Here is a 16,115-nt window from a genome sequence, read left to right on the forward strand (position 1 = left end):
CAGGGGAAGTTTAGATTAGATATCAGGAAGAATGACTTTACTGAGAGGGTGGTCAGGCACTGGAACAGCCTGCCCAGGGAGGTGGTGGAGTCGCCATCCCTGGAGGGATTTAAGAAACGTGCAGACGTGGCACTTCAGGGCACGCTCTAGTGCCCGAGATTGTGTGGGTCTCTTGTGTGTGTGTGTGGTTGGACTCAGTGATGTCAGAGATCCTTTCCAACCATGAAGATTCTGTGATTCTGTGACCCCTCCGCCGGGGAGCCTTCCGGGTGCTCGGTGCCTTCCCACACGGCACCGGTGCTGCTGAGTGCCACCGGTACCACTTGCCCACCCGGTGTTTGCTGTCACAGCACCCCATCATCTGGCAGGGAGTGCCCCCTGCGCCCCCCCCAGTGTGCACCCACCCCCCCGCAGCCTCTCCACGAGCCCTTGAGCCGCCCCAGAGGAAGCCCAGCTGGTGTTTGCTCCACGGGAGCCGCTTTCGCAACCCCCTTCCCACAGCCGGCAGGGATTTGGCAACAGGCTGGTAACTGGTGCTGGCCGGGGGGGTTTCCTGGGGCCGGCTCACCCTGGGGGAGGGGCTGGAGCCGCTCTGCTTTGGTGAACCCCCTGCTTTGCAAAAGGTGCTGGAGTGTGGTGATGCCTCTTCTTGGGGCGAAGCAGCGCCCCAGAGCAGGGGGCTCAGCTGGACCACAGCATCACCTGTACGTCCTGCATCAGGGAGGGGAGCTGTGGGAGGAGGGGGAAGGGTTTGACACTGAAAGAGGGGAGATTGAGATGGGATCTGGGGAAGAACTTCTTTGCTGTGAGGGTGGTGAGAGCCTGGCCCAGGTTGCCCAGAGAAGCTGTGGCTGCCCCATCCCTGGAGGGGTTCAAGGCCAGGTTGGAGGGGGCTTGGAGCAACCTGGTCTGGTGGGAGGTGTCCCTGCCCAGAGCAGGGGGTGGCACTGGGTGGGCTTTAAGATTCCTTCCAACCCAAACCATTCTGTGATTCTATGATTTGCTGTTTGCTTCCAGGTGGTGCTGGGGGGGCAGCGAGGAGGGTCCCGGCTGCCTGTGGGAGTAACTGGTGGGACTGGAGGCAGCGCAGAGCACCCGCACCCACCTCCTGCCACCCTGTGTGCTCTGTGCTTTGCACCTCATCCCTCCCAGCTCTGTCCCCAGAGCCACCTGCCCTTCCCAATGGCACTGCTCCCTCCCGGCGCGATGCCAGCCTGGCCCCTCTTTCCCCTGGACCCCCCGTGGTGGGAGCTGCTCCCTCCCCTCCCCTGGGACCCCGACAGGAGAGATGCTGCCACTCCTCTACAGGAGCAGGGATGCTGGGGCAGGATTTTAAACCATTCCCTGCTGGGAAAGCCCTGAGTTCGGGCTGTGTGTGCCCTGAAGCACAGCGGAGTCCATGATCACTCCGTGCGGGTCTGGGGCTTGGAGGGTCTTGCCATCAGCCCTGGTGTCTCCAAGCACAGGGCACCTCGAGTCCCCCCCCCTGGAGCCTGGCAGTGGGGACTGTCCCCCTTCTCCTGCTATTCTGGACATCCCTTGGAAGAGCCATCCTGGCAGCTCCAGGGGTCTCCGGCGAGGTGGCCGAGCAGCCGGGCAGGGGTAGGCGGGCAGGGGGCAGTGGCCCGGCAGCACCGCTCCAGCGGGGATCCCCCGGTGCTTTATTAATTACACAGACGTAGAGCAAAAAGGCAGCAGTTGTAGAAGTCGACGTGCGGGGATCCGTTCCGCAGCTGACACCTAATTACTTAAATGGAGAAGATTAGTTAATTTAGTGTCCGTACCTGTGCTGGGATGATAATGTAATTAAAACCGTCGGGTTGGCAGGGCTGTGTGAGGCTGGCGCTCCCCAGCAGGGGCAGGACGCGGGACGCGGTGCCTCGGGAGCGTTGGAGCAGCACGGCACCACACGCCGGCTCCGACGGAGTCCGCCTGCGTCGTTGCTTTGCTGTGCGTGCCGTGCAGGGGTCGTGACTGCGCCCGGAGCCCAGGAGCCCTCATCGCTGCCTTTGTCACGCAGGCGGAGGGGGTCAAAGCAGAACCTTTTGAAAACCACTCGGCTCTGGAAATAGCAGAACAGCTGACGCTGCTGGATCACCTGGTCTTCAAGAAGATCCCGTACGAGTGAGTGATCCCCACCAGCGAGGAAGGGCTCTTCTGGTCGCCCAGGGCTGCGTGGCCGCCTGCTCCCCCACGTCCAGCCTGGCCCCGGCTAAACCCGGAGGCTGCAAACCCTTCCCAGCTGCCCAGTCTGGGCTCAAGCCCAAATCTGAGGCTTCACCCTGTGGCTTATCTTGGTGTCCCCCTGTGGCTCAGGAGAACCTCTCATGTCCATCACACTTTCAAGCCCATCCTTGTGGTCCCTTTCCAGCAGCAGGGGGGGCAAAGGCCCCGGCACTTCCACTCCATGCGGTGGAGCCAGCAGGGCTTGGGCGTCCCAGAAAAATGGGAAAGAAATGTTGACCTGAATGTTGTCGTTTGCAGAGAGTTCTTCGGGCAAGGCTGGATGAAGCTCGAGAAGAACGAAAGGACTCCTTACATCATGAAGAACACGAAACACTTCAATGATGTAAGTGCAGCCCCAGGGGGGGAACGGGGGGACGGGCAAAGAGGAGGCAGCGCAGCCAACCTGCCCCCAGCGTTAGCCAGGGACCGGGGTGTTGGAGGTTTATCTGCCCCCACGCCGTGGACGTGACATGACCTGGGGGACCTGCTGCAGGTGGAGCATCTCCTGGTCCTGCTGGGGCTGCTGCAGTGAAGGGAAACCTTTTTAAAAAGTGCTGTGAGGCTGGAGGGTGCGTAGCCTTTGCCCAGATTCGTCCTGACACGTGGGACTGGTGTCTCCCCAAAGGTCAGTAACTTGATTGCATCGGAGATCCTCCGGAACGAGGAGATCAACGCGCGGGTGAGCGCCATCGAGAAGTGGGTGGCGGTGGCCGACATCTGCCGGTGCCTGCACAACTACAACGCGGTGCTGGAGATCACCTCCTCCCTCAACCGCAGTGCCATCTTCCGCCTGAAGAAAACCTGGCTCAAGGTCTCCAAGCAGGTAGGGACATGGGGCTGACCCGCTCCCAGGGTCAGGGCAGGGGGTGACGGGCTGGGTGTGGGGGTGACAGAAGACACGGGCGTTGGAAAAACAGGAAACAGAGTAAGGTTTTTGTGGGTCTCTCCCAGGAGGGAGGTGGTGTGTGAGCAGCTCAGGCCCTGCGTCGCTGTCGGGTTTATTCATGGAATGGTAGAATTGCCCAGGTTGGAAGGGACCTTTCAGTAGTGAAGCACTGGAACAGGTTGCCCAGAGAAGCTGCGGCTGCCCCATCCCTGGAGGGGTTCAAGGCCAGGCTGGATGGGGCTTTGAGCAACCTGGTCTGGTGGGAGGTGTCCCTGCCCAGGGCAGGGGGGGTTGGAACTCGATGATCTTTAAGGTCCCTCCCAACCCAAACCATTCTATGATTCTATGATTCTATGATCAACCCAGCGCTGCCGTAGACCGTCACTAAACCCTGTCTCTAAGCACTGTGTCTGCCCGGCTGTGAGAGGTCCCGCAGATCGGATGTGCAGTGAAAGAAACCTTCTCTGAAGGGTGACTGCAGCTGTAAACGCACGCACACACACAGCTGTAAACACACACACACACACACACACACACACACTCTCTGCTTTTCTGGGCTTCTCAGACCAATTCTGGATGAGCAAAATGAATTCTTGTCTTGGGTTACTTGGGAAACAGCTTGTACCCGCGCGGTGCAGAGCCTGGCGGAGGCCAGGGGCTGCCGAGCCAGGGCCACTGTGTGGGCTCCTCTGAATCTCAAACACCGTCTTTCTTTTTCCTGCCAAGTGACAAATCTGTAAATTAAAGCAGAAAGTGGGAGGCAGGGGAAGGAAACAAGCGCGTGGCCGGTCTCTGTTATGCGCTGGAGGAACTTTGCTGTCAAGGGCTTGCTCGGCTCCTCTGGACGTCACCAGGAGCCAGGTGTGACAAGGGCAGAGTTTGTGCCTGCAGAAGTGTTGAGCAGCCGGATGGGATGGGATGGGATGGGAATGACCCTGCGGCTCTGCAGGCTTCACCCCCCGCAGCCGTGGGGATGGGGGTTTCTTCCAGGGCCTTCTCCAAGCCAGGCTGTGGGTTTCTTGCAGACGAAGGCTCTGATCGATAAGCTACAGAAGCTGGTGTCGTCGGAGGGGAGGTTCAAGAACCTGCGGGAGGCACTGAAAAAGTGAGTGACCGATGATTCTCCTCCCGTGGCTGCTGCTGCGGGGGGGCTGCTGACGGACGGCCCGGGACCCCCGCGGTGACAGGGACCCTGCATCCCACCCCGGCTCCCACGCTGCGGGCTCACGATGATTTCAGAGCCTGCACTAACGTGTCCAGCAGACACAGGGCAGTGGATGCCGAGCATGAGCCGCTCCTTTGAGCAGCGGGGTGAATAAAAGGGGTTGCAAAGGGGCAAATCACTGCCCGGCTCCCGGAAACCTTTTTCCACTCCTCCCCTTGGAGACTCGGGGTTTGAACCCCCACGTGCACCGTGTTTTGCTGCGGTTTCCTACCGGGGGGGGGAACTCTGAGAGGTGTTCCCAACCCTTTGCTGAAGCTGCCCCCGGCTCACCCCACAGCCCGCGGCTTCGTGTGGGGCACGGCCGGGCTCGTGCTCGTCCTCCCTGCCCGCGGAGACGGCGGCTGCAGGACGAGGCCCACGCGAGCAGCAGCCTTCCCGGGGACAGGCTTCCTTCTGGGGTGTCTGTAAATTAGAGAGAATCCTTCAAACTCTGCTGACTGTGGAGTCCGACCCTCCTCCCCGCTCCGAAGCCCCAGAGTAAGGCACTTTTCTTTCTTTATTTGTTCCTGGTTTGCTCCCCAAGTTGTGACCCTCCGTGTGTCCCCTACCTGGGCATGTACTTGACCGACCTGGCGTTCATCGAGGAGGGGACCCCGAATTACACCGAGGACGGCCTGGTGAACTTCTCCAAGATGAGGATGGTGAGTCTCCCAGCCCCGCTGGGGCAGGCAGGCGTGCGGGGGCTGCACTGGAGCGATGCCCCTCGGTGCCAGCCGGGTCTGTGCCCACCCCCCGCAGCCGGTGGTCATCCACATGGCACCGGGTGGCCACACACGTCCCCCTGCATGTGTACACGCAGCCGGGGCTGTCCCTGGGGAGGGATGTGCCTGGAAGAAAGAAAAAAGCCCTTTGCGTTGAAGGTGGGGACGGGGTGCACTCTGCTGGCCGCCCGTCACCCCCCGCCCCGGGTGCGGGGACGCGGTGCTGGTGGGGGTGGCTCTGCTCTGACCGGCTCCTGTGCTTTATCTCCCCCCAGATTTCACACATCATAAGAGAGATCCGCCAGTTCCAGCAAACCTCCTACAAGATTGAGCACCAGCCAAAGGTAGGGCCTTTGTCCCGAGAGCCACCCGCTCCCTCTCTTCGTGTCCCACCCCGGTGTCCGAGCCCCCTCCCATTGCTGGCCGCTCCGGCGGGAAGGCAGGGTGCTCCTGTAAGGAATGCTGTAGAATGGAAGGAAATGCTGGCAGAGCCAGGGCGGGTGTGGGGGCTTGTGTCAGGCAAGGCGTAACGGGGGGGCGACACAGCTAGGGGAGACGGGTGGCGACCTCCCTGCCCCTCTGGGCACGCGTGTCCCCTGCTGTGTGAGCCGTAACCAGCCCCTCGCCCGCGCAGCAGTGCTGGCAGGGCGAAAGGATGCGGGTGCTCGCCCACCGTCCAAGCCTTGGCTAGAAGCAGCCAGCGCTGGCCCTCTCTGTCCCCGGCTTTGCTGCCGTTCCTTCCCAGAAAAGGGGGCTGCCCTTTTGCTCTGGTTCTTGCCGTGACCCACCACGATCCTGGGCACGGCGGGCAGCAGCCCGGCACGGTCTCCAAGTTGGGGCTGGAGCACGGCCGTGGCCGGGCAGCGTGGCAGGGAGCAGCCTGGAAGGGCTCCCGGGGAGCAGGTGGGCGCTGGGGATGGAGCCGTCCTCCGCTGTGAGCCACCTTTGGGCAAACGTTGGCCGAGGCAGAGAGCGCGGGTCTTGCTGTGGATGTCCCCATCCTGCGGGAGGGCAGCTCCAGGGCTTGAGATCAGCCCGAGCTGGTGTTTGACCTGGAGGTGGAAGGAGAAGCTGTGCCTTTCCCCATACATGGAGGAATTCCACGGGAATGAGTAACGTGCCGGTGGCTCCGGGCACCGCTGCCCTCGTGCCCTGGGCTCCCTCCCGCTTTGCTGCCCGTCCCTGCAGCCGGAGCGTGGCTGGAGCCTCTGTGCCGGCAGCAGTGGGAGGCTCTCGGCAGCGGTGCAGGGGATGGAGGGCACTGCAGCGGGCTCCCTGGTGCCCCCCCAGGATGCTGCAGCGTTGGCATTGCCCCCCCAGCACACTGCCAGCCTTTCCCAGGCTGCTCCCCGCGCCGGCTGGCTCCGAACCCAGGCACGGCTCCTTGCCCTGGCACCAGCCGCAGGTGCCGCGCTGCCAGCGGGGCCAGGAGCCCACCTGGGAACGTTCTCCCGGGAATTGCCAGCAGAGTTTCTGCCAGCACCGTGGCAGATGTCCTGCCCCGACGGCAGCATTCGTGCGGCAGGAACGTCGTCTCCCAACTTCGGTGGTGCCTTAATTATCAGGATGTGGTGTTCTCAACAGGAGAGACCTTTGTAGCTGATAGAATAGTACCAGGGAGGAAAACTAAGCAAAAAAACCCCAAGGAGCAGCCGAGGACTCGGCCAGACTGTGCCCCTGGTGAGAGGAGCACCCGCAACGCCCGTGTGGGTGTGCAGGAGCTGCAGGCGCTTCTCCCCCACTGAATTACTGCTCGGGCCTTTAGCAGTTCCCAATTTTGGCATTTTTGGTCGGTGGCAGCAGGGGTGGGTCCTGCCCGTTAACGCTCTGGCTCTCCCGTCCCTCCAGGTGACGCAGTACCTGCTGGACCACTCCTTCGTGATGGACGAAGAAACCCTTTACGAAGCGTCTCTGCGGATAGAGCCCAAGCTGCCCTCCTGAGGGCGGCGGGGACGTGTACACAGCTATACCATACTGTACATAGCTCTGTCTCCTGGGCGCCCTGGAGTGACTCCCACCTTCCTGCTTCTCCAAGCAAACCGCCCCCCTCCTCCTTCTCTTCCTCCTCCTCCTCTTCTTCCTTCTCCTCCTCCTCCTCCGTAGCCCGCAGCAGACCTCGCGTAGGATTCCCCGCATCCTCTAAGGTTTCACGCATCGACACTTTGCTGGAGTCCCGGTTTCTTTTTGATGATGTTATTTTTTTTTGTCATTTGCTCTTCTCGAGGGGGGCTGGCGGTCGGGCAGGGGAACCCCCCGGTGCTCCCCCCCACCCCCCGGGGGGGACGCGGAGCAGCTCTTGCTCGGACTTCGAGGGCAGTAACATCCCTGGGCAAACTCTGTAAGGCGGGGGAAGAGAACGCATTAAAAGTTTATCCCTCCCTGCGACGCTGCCCTCTCTCTGTGTGCCACCCCCCCCCCCCCCCAGCGCTGGCCTGGCGCCCGGGGGGGGACCCCGCGGCCGCTGTCCCCCCTTTTCCCCCCCCGTCCCTACTACCTCGGGAAGATGGAAACGTCCCTTTGAGCCTCCTCGCTGCCTGCGGCTCCCGAGCAGCTTCTGTTGATATGCTATAGACGCGCGTCCCTTGTGAGCACCATGAGTAACACGCTGTAGAGTTAGACAAAGCAGAGATGACCGAGTGTTTTTATTACATATACTGTAATCCTGTCTAACCACCTTCTAGCAGGAGTATAGTAATGTAGTGCTTATTCTGTGAATATTACCATGTATTTTTTACATTGTACAGTATCTAAACACAGTTTGACTTTGCGGTGGCAGGCATGCTCCACTCCGACAACCACAACACTTTTGCTGTAAGCAATACCTCGTGGTATGAGAATTCTCTTTCAAGCCCTAAAAAAAAAAAAATACTATTTCAACTTACAGCTTGTTTGGAACAAAAAAAAAAAAAAAAAGGCAAAAAAAAATATAAAAAAAATTCAGTTTTTTTTTTTTTGTAAAAATATATGTTTCCTGATTACCTCTTGCTAATAAATCTATTCTATCTCAGGGTGAAACGGGGCTTTTGGTATGGTTTTTAATCGGCGGGGCAAGGCCGGATTCCTTCCGAAAGAGGAGGGGCGGGGCCCCGAATGAACGCCCCGCCCCTTTCCCCGCCCACTGCCGCGACGCCACGCCCACTTCCGCGCCCCTTCCCCGGTCCGTGCCCGGCGCCTTTCCCCGCCCCTTGCGCATGCCCCGCCCCCTTTCTCCGCCCACTGCCCCTCGGCGCCACGCCCACTTCCGCACCCCCTTCCCCCGCCCGCCGCACACGCCACGCCCATTTCCCCGCCCACTGACCGATTCCCCCGCCCCTCCCTTTCCCTGCCCGCTAACCAATCCCCGCCCACTGCGCGTGGCCACGCCCCCTCCCTTTCCCCGCCCCTCCGGCGGCGGCTCGTCCCAGTTCATCGGGGCCATGGACTGGGTCGCGATACTGGTTTCGGCCGCGCTCCTGGTGCCCATCGCCGCCTGGGAACCCACCGCCGAAGGTAAAGGGGTACTGGGGCCGGGGGGAAAGAGGGGGGCTCGGCTCGGCTCGGCTCGCCGCCCCGGGCGCTCGGAGAGCGCCCGGGGCGGCGAGCCGAACCGAGCCGAGCCAGCCACTGACCCCCCTCTACCCCTCCCCGCAGATGAGCTGCAGTTCAAAGCCTGGATGCTGCAGGTAAAGCTCTAGGGGGGGTGGCTCCGGGGACCCCTCGGGAGTTTTGGGGGTCAGGGTTTGATGGGCTTTGCCCCCCTTCCCTCCCCTCTCCACCCCCCCCCCCCCCCGGCAGAACAACCGGCGGTACGAGCCCGGCGAGTATCCCCGGCGGCTGCGCATCTTCCTGGGCAACAAGAGGCAGATCGAGGAGCACAACGCTGGCAACCACAGCTTCCAGAGTAGGAGCTACTTCTTCCCCATCTCAAACCACCCCCCCCTCCCCACCTCACCCCACCCCCGGCCAGCTCTGGCTGTGAAATCCCAGCTTTAGCGAGAAAAAAATAACTTCCCGTTTCCTTCTCCTCCTTCTTCTTCTAGTGGGGCTGAACCAGTTCTCAGATCTCACCTTCGCTGAATTTAAAAAACTGTACCTGTGGAGAGAGCCCCAGGTGAGTCGTGGGGTGGGGAAGGGCCCCCGCGGGGGTCTTTGAGCTGTGCTGCACCCCCATGCGGGTCAGCACCCCATGGCTGTGCTGCCTGGAACCCCCCCTTTGCTCAGTGCCCTGTCCCACCAGAGCCTGGGTAAGAGCGAGGAAGTGAGCCCCCCTGTCCCCTACCGTCCCAGCTTTCAGCCGCCTCTGGCTCTGACCCCGGCTCTGGCCAAGTTCTTACTTCCACTTTCAGCTTTACAGCTTAATCTCTATTTTTATGGGTAGGCCCAAGGCCTGATTCCGGCTCTTTGGGGAGTTAGGGGCTCCCTGAGCAGCTCTGGGGGTGCGGGCTGGCAGTGCCCTTCCAGGGCTGGCCCAGGGCTCCCTGGCTGGCGTGGCTAGCGTGCAGAGGGCCGTGGCCACACAGCAGGCAGTGTGGCAGTCCCCTGGCATGGTGGCTTGCCACAGCCCTCCTGCCTCGCTTGCAGAACTGCTCAGCCACGAAGGGGAACTTCCTGCGCGGCTCTGGACCGTATCCAGACTCCATCGACTGGAGGAAGAAGGGAAATTTTGTGACGCCCGTGAAAAACCAGGTGAGGAGCGTGTGTCATCGGGGGTGCGGCAAGAATGGGCTGGGAGAGGGGGGAACCGTGGCGGGAGGAGGAGTGCGGGGGGTGTGTGCCCGCAGGGAAGCAGGCTCCCCCGGGACCCCCTCCATGGCTGGGGCAGGGGGAGGCCAGGGGACAAGCGGAAGGCGAAGCCTGGCTGCGGGCAGGGAGTGGAAGCGCTGTGCTCTTGACCTGCCCTTCTGCCCCGGCCCTGGAGTTTCGGGAGGCCAGTGACCCCCCGGCACGTTAGGACTGGCTCCTTTCCGGTTCCCAACGCAGGGCCCTTGTGGGAGCTGCTGGACCTTTTCCACCACGGGGTGTTTGGAGTCTGCTATCGCTATTGCCACGGGAAAGCTCCTCTCGCTGGTAAGAGATTCTCCTTCTCTGTGTACTGACAGCGAGTCCTGCCTCCGGTTATCCGGGGGGGCTCCTGCAGGGCCAGCCCACCCCTGCCCGGGACAGCCACCGGCTGCTTGTTCTGACTCCGGCTGTACGTCCCTGGGTGCTGTGCCTGTCACCATCCCCTCTCGGGATGTGTCCCGCTGCCCCGGGCTTGGGCAGAGCCCTTCTCGGAGCAGGATGAAACCGGAGAGGCTGGAGGGTGACAGTTGCTGACCCTGGGAGCAGGCGTGGGTGGCCAGAGCCGGGTCTGGGGCTACCAGCCGGCAGGAGCTCCATGCTGCAGAAGAGCACGCTGCCAGCAGCACGCCGTGAGGCTGTTTAAGTTTTTAAACTGTCAGAGGATGTATGTTCTGGAAGAAGCAGACGGGCAGTAGCCACTCGCGTGCCTTACCGGGATAGCCGAGGGCTGGGTGTGTGAAAAACGAACTTGACCTTTGAAGGGGATGTCTGCCAGCGCTCCCTCAGCGGGACGGCATCCGGGCGGGCGTCGGGAGGAATTGCAGCCCGAGCGTCCCCGGCTGGACGTCCTCCTCCTCCTCCCACTCCTCGGGACGTGGAGCCGTTCGGGGGGGTGGTTCCCGGTGGCGGGGGGGTGAGGAGGCAGCCGCTCTTGGGTTTCACACCGCGCGGGTCGCACCCGGTCCCACTCCACTCGCAGGTGTCGAACATCTGCTGACTCAAAACACTCTTCCGTAGGCGGAACAGCAGTTGGTTGATTGTGCCCAGGCTTTTAACAACCACGGCTGCAGCGGGTAAGTAATAATACAGTAAGGAAGAACAGAAATGAGAGTATCTTGTGTTCCGTGACTGACAGCCTCCCTCCAGATCTAGTGTCAGGATCTGGGGATGGTTTTTGTTTCCCCGGGTGAGGGAAGACAGTTATGGGATTGGATTTAATTTCGCCCTCCCTGGAGGTTAGACTCTTTCATTAAATCTCCGGCGTTTCCTAACCTCTGTTGTTCCTCTTGTTTATTAGTTTTTGTTCCGATACTTGCTTTGTTGCAACATCTTCTGATGCCGCAGTCACGGGTGCTGTGAGGCTTTAACGTGCCCAGGGAAAACAGGGGGAGTTTTATCTGGTGCTCTGCTCGTGGGTCACGCACATCTCGTGGTGCTTTAAGGAACCCACAGAAACCTCCGCTTCCCCTTTGGTGAATTCCTGCTGGCAGTGCCACAGCAGGCAGAAAATAAAGCTTTCTGAAATCTTACATCCTCTGTCAGATAAGGGGTCCCTGAGGAATGTTCAGAGAGCTGAGCACAACCACTCTGGGTGCTTTTTATTCTCCTGACCCCTCCTTAGTCCTCTCCCTGGGAGCAGGTCCTGACCACGCTCCCCGGAGGTGGCCGGGGATGGCTCCTTGCTGGGGACGTGGGTCCCTTGTCCCTGCCCGTGCCGTGTTGCTGGGCGGAGGTCACAGACACCCACCTCTGGGTGTGCGGGGCTGCGGAGCCGAGCTGGCAGGGCTGGGGCTGTGCGGGCGAGGGGACGTTCACCCCTGGGGACTGGGCACCCCTGAGACGGGGATCTTCCCGCACCTATAGGACCATCCCAGACGGTGATGGGCTGGGCCAGGAGTCCCAGACAGGGAGACAGGGCAGGAACAGGCTGGAGTTCGTGCCGTTAGAGGGTCTGGGGTACACACTGTCCTTCCCCTTGCCCACCCTGTGCGGGAGGGGTCTGTAGGGCTGCGGGGGGGGGGGGGGGCTGACGGCTCCGCTCTGCAGACGCTGCGGTGTTCCCGTCCTAATTAATCTGCATTCTGGCTGTGTTGTCTTGCAGGGGGCTGCCAAGCCAGGCCTTTGAGTACATTCTGTATAACAAAGGGCTGATGGGGGAGGACGCCTACCCGTACCGGGCCGAGGTATTCCCGGGGCGACGCGGACGCATCCCTGCGGCAGAGCGGGGGCCCGAGCAGCTCTAACCCCGCTCCTCTCTGTCCCCACAGAACGGCACCTGCAAGTTCCAGCCGGAGAAGGCTGTTGCCTTTGTCAAGGATGTTATCAATATCACCCAGGTGAGGCCGCAAGGTGTTTCCCAGCTTCCAGGGCTGTGCCGAGCCCGCCCTGGGACCTGCTCGGGTGCCCACTCGCTCCTCGGAGCTGGCGTGAACGCTCCTCCTCATCCCCTTTGCTGATGGTGGCACCAATGAAGTGCTGGAGGCAACACACAGGCAGGAGGTCTCTGCCCGCTCCCCAGGCCATACGGAAGTCTCGGCTCTTGTCTTTCAATGCCAACAGCGCTCGTTTCCTTGTCTGCAAGGAGCAGGCTGGGGTCTGCCCTCCCCGCTGTGCCCCGAGTGCTGCTCCGGGGATCCCGACTGTAGTGGGGAGATGGATAACCCCGGGATGCTCTCCTTGCAGTACGACGAGGATGGGATGGTGGAAGCCGTGGGGAAGCACAACCCGGTGAGCTTTGCCTTTGAGGTGACGAGTAACTTCATGCACTACAGAAAGGGAGTCTACTCAAAGTGAGTATTTGTGCGCCCGGGGGGTGTGGGTGAGGGACAGAGTCACTCCCCTCCCCACCTCCCCCCCCGGGAGGGACACGGGGACACTCTTCCTGTGTCTTCTTTTAAACTGAAAATAGAAAATGTAAGTAAACTGAGACGTGTAAGAAAAGTGGCAGAGATGAAAAAGTAGTTTGGGACGTGAGGTGAGCTAGCAGAAGGTCTGGAGGGTTGTGCCAGCTCCACAGCCAGGGCAAAGAGCTCCTTAAGAGGACGAGTGTTGTATTTTGGGAGGCCTGTGGGAGCTGCCTGCGGCAGGGCAGGGTTCTGTTGGGTGAGAAATGGGGAAAGGGCAAAAGGGCATTAAAAAGGGGCAAAAGTTTGGAGAGAACTCAAAAAACACTTTAGAGTAGTGAGTCCTCAGTTCACGTAGAACTGTAGGGAGAATGAAACCAAGAGTCCAAACATGAGGGATCTGCACGGGGATGAACGGGCAGCACCGGGAATCCCAGAGCCTTGGCTGTGGCCATAAGGACAGGAATGGCAACGGGAACGGCCAGTTTGAGGAACAACCCAGGGAAAGTGGTCCCCCAGATTTATAGTCAGAGCAAACGGAATAACTGATGCTCCGGTGTTTTCAGGCCGTGCTCCCCGGACCAACTATGAACAGATTCAAGAGAAGTAACTCTGCTGCGGGGATACCGATCTTTTAGCTCTCTGCCATTTGAAAATGTTTAAATCTGGGTGCTCTACAGATGGGAGCTTGTACCTTGTGTTTCTTTGTTTTATACCATGGGCAGCAACTTCCATCACGCACAATTTAAAAGCTGGAAATTCAGAGGAAATACAAAGAAATGTGTATTTAGACCGAAGAACTCGCTGTTCTCTGCGCGAAATGCGGAACAGTGCCCCTGAACTTTGGGGCAGAACGAAGCAGTGCTGGGAAGCACTAAGAGCTGCTGGTTTTCATTGGAAACATTCTTTTGCTTGATTTTCTTTTTCCTTGTAGCTCGTTCTTGTGTGACACTGTTGATGTTGACTCTGAGCAGAGGGCTGGAGTGGGTGCTCAGATCAAAGGTCCCTGCAGCCTATTGCCCGGACTTCAGATATGGCCGGGAGTTATTCCCGAGTGGGAAAACCGAGTGCTCTTTCTTTTCCTTGGCTTCCCTCCCTGCTCTCCACGACTGGAAGTTCACAGAGTCCATGAGTCCATTTTGCAGTTGGAGTGGGATCAGGACTGCCGGCTAATCCACCGCTGATTACAGGCTGGGTTTTCATGTAAAAAAATAATCTGTGTTGTTTTTCCCTTTTCCTTGCAGCCCACGATGCGAGCACACTCCTGACAAGGTGAACCACGCCGTCCTTGCTGTGGGCTACGGGGAAGAAAACGGAACTCCCCACTGGATTGTGAAGAACTCCTGGGGCCCACACTGGGGCATGGACGGGTAAGGAGGTCCCAGTGCTGCCGGGGCCACCCCGGTCTCCCTGCACCTGGGGAAAGGGACCTCGTGTGCGTGGGCTTCCACCCACCCTCAGCCGCCCCCAGCCACCCCTATGCTCTCAAGCTGAAGTTTCACAGCTGGTTCATAGCAGCTGGTGTCATTTTTTTCAGGGGAGGTTTAGGATGGATATTAGGAAAAATTTTTACACTGAAAGTTATTAAGCATTGGAACGAGCTGCCCAAGGCAGTGGTGGAGTCGCCATCCCTGGAGGGATTTAAAAGCTGGGCAGACGTGGTGCTGAGGGACACGGGTTAGTGGTGGGTTTGGCAGTGGTGGGTTTGGCAGTGGTGGGTTGATGGTTGGACTTGATCATAGAATGGTTTGGGTTGGAAGGGACCTTAAAGCCCATCCAGTGCCACCCCCTGCCCTGGGCAGGGACACCTCCCACCAGACCAGGTTGCTCCAAGCCCCCTCCAACCTGGCCTTGAACCCCTCCAGGGATGGGGCAGCCACAGCTTCTCTGGGCAACCTGGGCCAGGCTCTCACCACCCTCACAGCAAAGAAGTTCTTCCCCACATCTCATCTCAATCTCCCCTCTTTCAGTGTCAAACCCTTCCCTCTCCTCCTATGGCTCCCCTCCCTGATCCAGAGTCCCTCCCCATCTCTCCTGTAGTCCCCTTCAGGTACTGGAAGGCTGTTATACGATATATATGATCTGAAAGGTCCCTTCGAACCTCAATGATTCCATGATTCTATGCTCTGGGAAAAGGCAGGGAAATCATCCCCGCCTCGGCAGCGAAGGAGCCGTGGCTCTACATCACTCCTGCGGTGACCGGGTAGAGCAGACCCTTAGATCCATAGACCTGCTGTTGTCACCGGGGGCTCGGCTGGCGTCTGCGGAGCTGCTGTGCCGCTGGTTTGCCCGGTGCTGGGAGAGCACCGTGCCCCTGCCGTGGTTACACGTCCCGAGAGGAACGGGTTGTGCCGGGAGTGAGCTTTCACTCCAGCTCCTCAAGTATTTCCAGCTGCAAGTGGAATTTTTTGGAGTCAGGTGCTGACTCTGCTGGTTTGTGGCACAAGGGGACAGGGAATGGCATTGCCTGGGGACACGCTGGCGGCAGCAGCGCTGTCTCCGGTGTTTGCTCTGTGTGCTGGCATGAGAAAGGAGCTTGCACAGTCCCCTTACACCGTGGTGACTCTGCCGGAGGAGGGGACGCTCACTCATACACATCTCTTTCTCTTTTTAGGTACTTCCTTATCGAGCGTGGCAAGAATATGTGTGGCCTCGCCGCTTGTGCGTCTTACCCGGTCCCTCAGGTGTGAGAGGAGGGGGCAGGCCGGGGAGGGTGGGCACAGGGAAAGGGACAACCGATGGCCTGTGAATTTCCGAATGCAAAACCCCAAGAAAGGCAGGCCCAGAGGAAACACCCATCTGCCAACAGTCGTCACGCTCAGGCAGCTTCCTTGGCTCACACACAGCCTCTTGCGGTAGGAAGGCCCGTGCCTGCTCTCCCCAGCGAAAAGCACCGCTGCCACCCCCACCCCGTCCCAGCCCGGGCCCCGCGGCTCCACTGGGGGTGGCAGCAGCAGGGGGGGGACGCTGCTTGTGGGGTGGCGATGTCCCACCGTTACCTGGTTTGGAGACTGATCTTCTTTGCCCCAGCAAAGCTCCCCCCTTCCTCCGAGCGGCTGTTTCCCAACTGGCACATCTCACTTCTTGGCAATGGATGGATAATTTTTCCTTTCTCTGGAGGAGTGCTGCCGTTTGTACACTTTATCTATTCTGACATTTGTTTCTAGTATTTTTTTTTTTTATTAAAAAAGAATAGGATATTTTAATGCAAATAGAGAAGAAATGGATGATTTTCTTTTATGAATCAATGAAGACAGCCAGAAGCTCATTGCTAATAAACACGCAGTGGTCAGGCAAGGTGTGTGTCTGTCAGGGGCACTGCTGTTTTGTGTTATTTCATGCTAAAAGCGGCCACTGGCAGAATAAAGATGACTCATTCACCGGTGTGGTGTCCGCGGTCACGGATGGGGGATGGGGCCTGAGGCCTGCTCTTTCCCATCGGGGGGGAGGGCCAGACCCGACCCCGGGGGTGC

At 59.7% G+C, this 16,115-nt stretch overlaps 2 protein-coding genes across 2 annotated transcripts in view; both read left to right on the forward strand.

Moving 5' to 3' along the window:
* Positions 1-6,979, forward strand: part of RASGRF1 (Ras protein specific guanine nucleotide releasing factor 1) — a 38,298-nt gene extending 31,319 nt beyond the window's left edge. The window contains exons 21-27 of the mRNA XM_074155874.1: positions 2,021-2,124; positions 2,485-2,569; positions 2,852-3,049; positions 4,138-4,217; positions 4,861-4,978; positions 5,314-5,382; positions 6,887-6,979. Of these exons, the coding sequence (XP_074011975.1) occupies positions 2,021-2,124; positions 2,485-2,569; positions 2,852-3,049; positions 4,138-4,217; positions 4,861-4,978; positions 5,314-5,382; positions 6,887-6,979 (747 nt within the window). The remainder of the gene's footprint in view (positions 1-2,020; positions 2,125-2,484; positions 2,570-2,851; positions 3,050-4,137; positions 4,218-4,860; positions 4,979-5,313; positions 5,383-6,886) is intronic.
* Positions 6,980-8,430: 1,451 nt separating this feature from the next.
* Positions 8,431-16,024, forward strand: CTSH (cathepsin H). Its single transcript, XM_074156193.1, has 12 exons — positions 8,431-8,527; positions 8,669-8,700; positions 8,813-8,918; positions 9,058-9,128; positions 9,599-9,703; positions 9,998-10,084; positions 10,817-10,872; positions 11,901-11,982; positions 12,067-12,135; positions 12,482-12,588; positions 13,887-14,012; positions 15,257-16,024. Exons 1-12 carry the CDS (start codon positions 8,455-8,457, stop codon positions 15,330-15,332), a joined length of 990 nt encoding a protein of 329 aa, XP_074012294.1. The 5' UTR covers positions 8,431-8,454; the 3' UTR covers positions 15,333-16,024.
* Positions 16,025-16,115: the final 91 nt, after the last annotated feature.

This window comes from Numenius arquata, chromosome 11, assembly GCF_964106895.1.
Source record: "Numenius arquata chromosome 11, bNumArq3.hap1.1, whole genome shotgun sequence".
NCBI classification, from domain to species: domain Eukaryota; kingdom Metazoa; phylum Chordata; class Aves; order Charadriiformes; family Scolopacidae; genus Numenius; species Numenius arquata.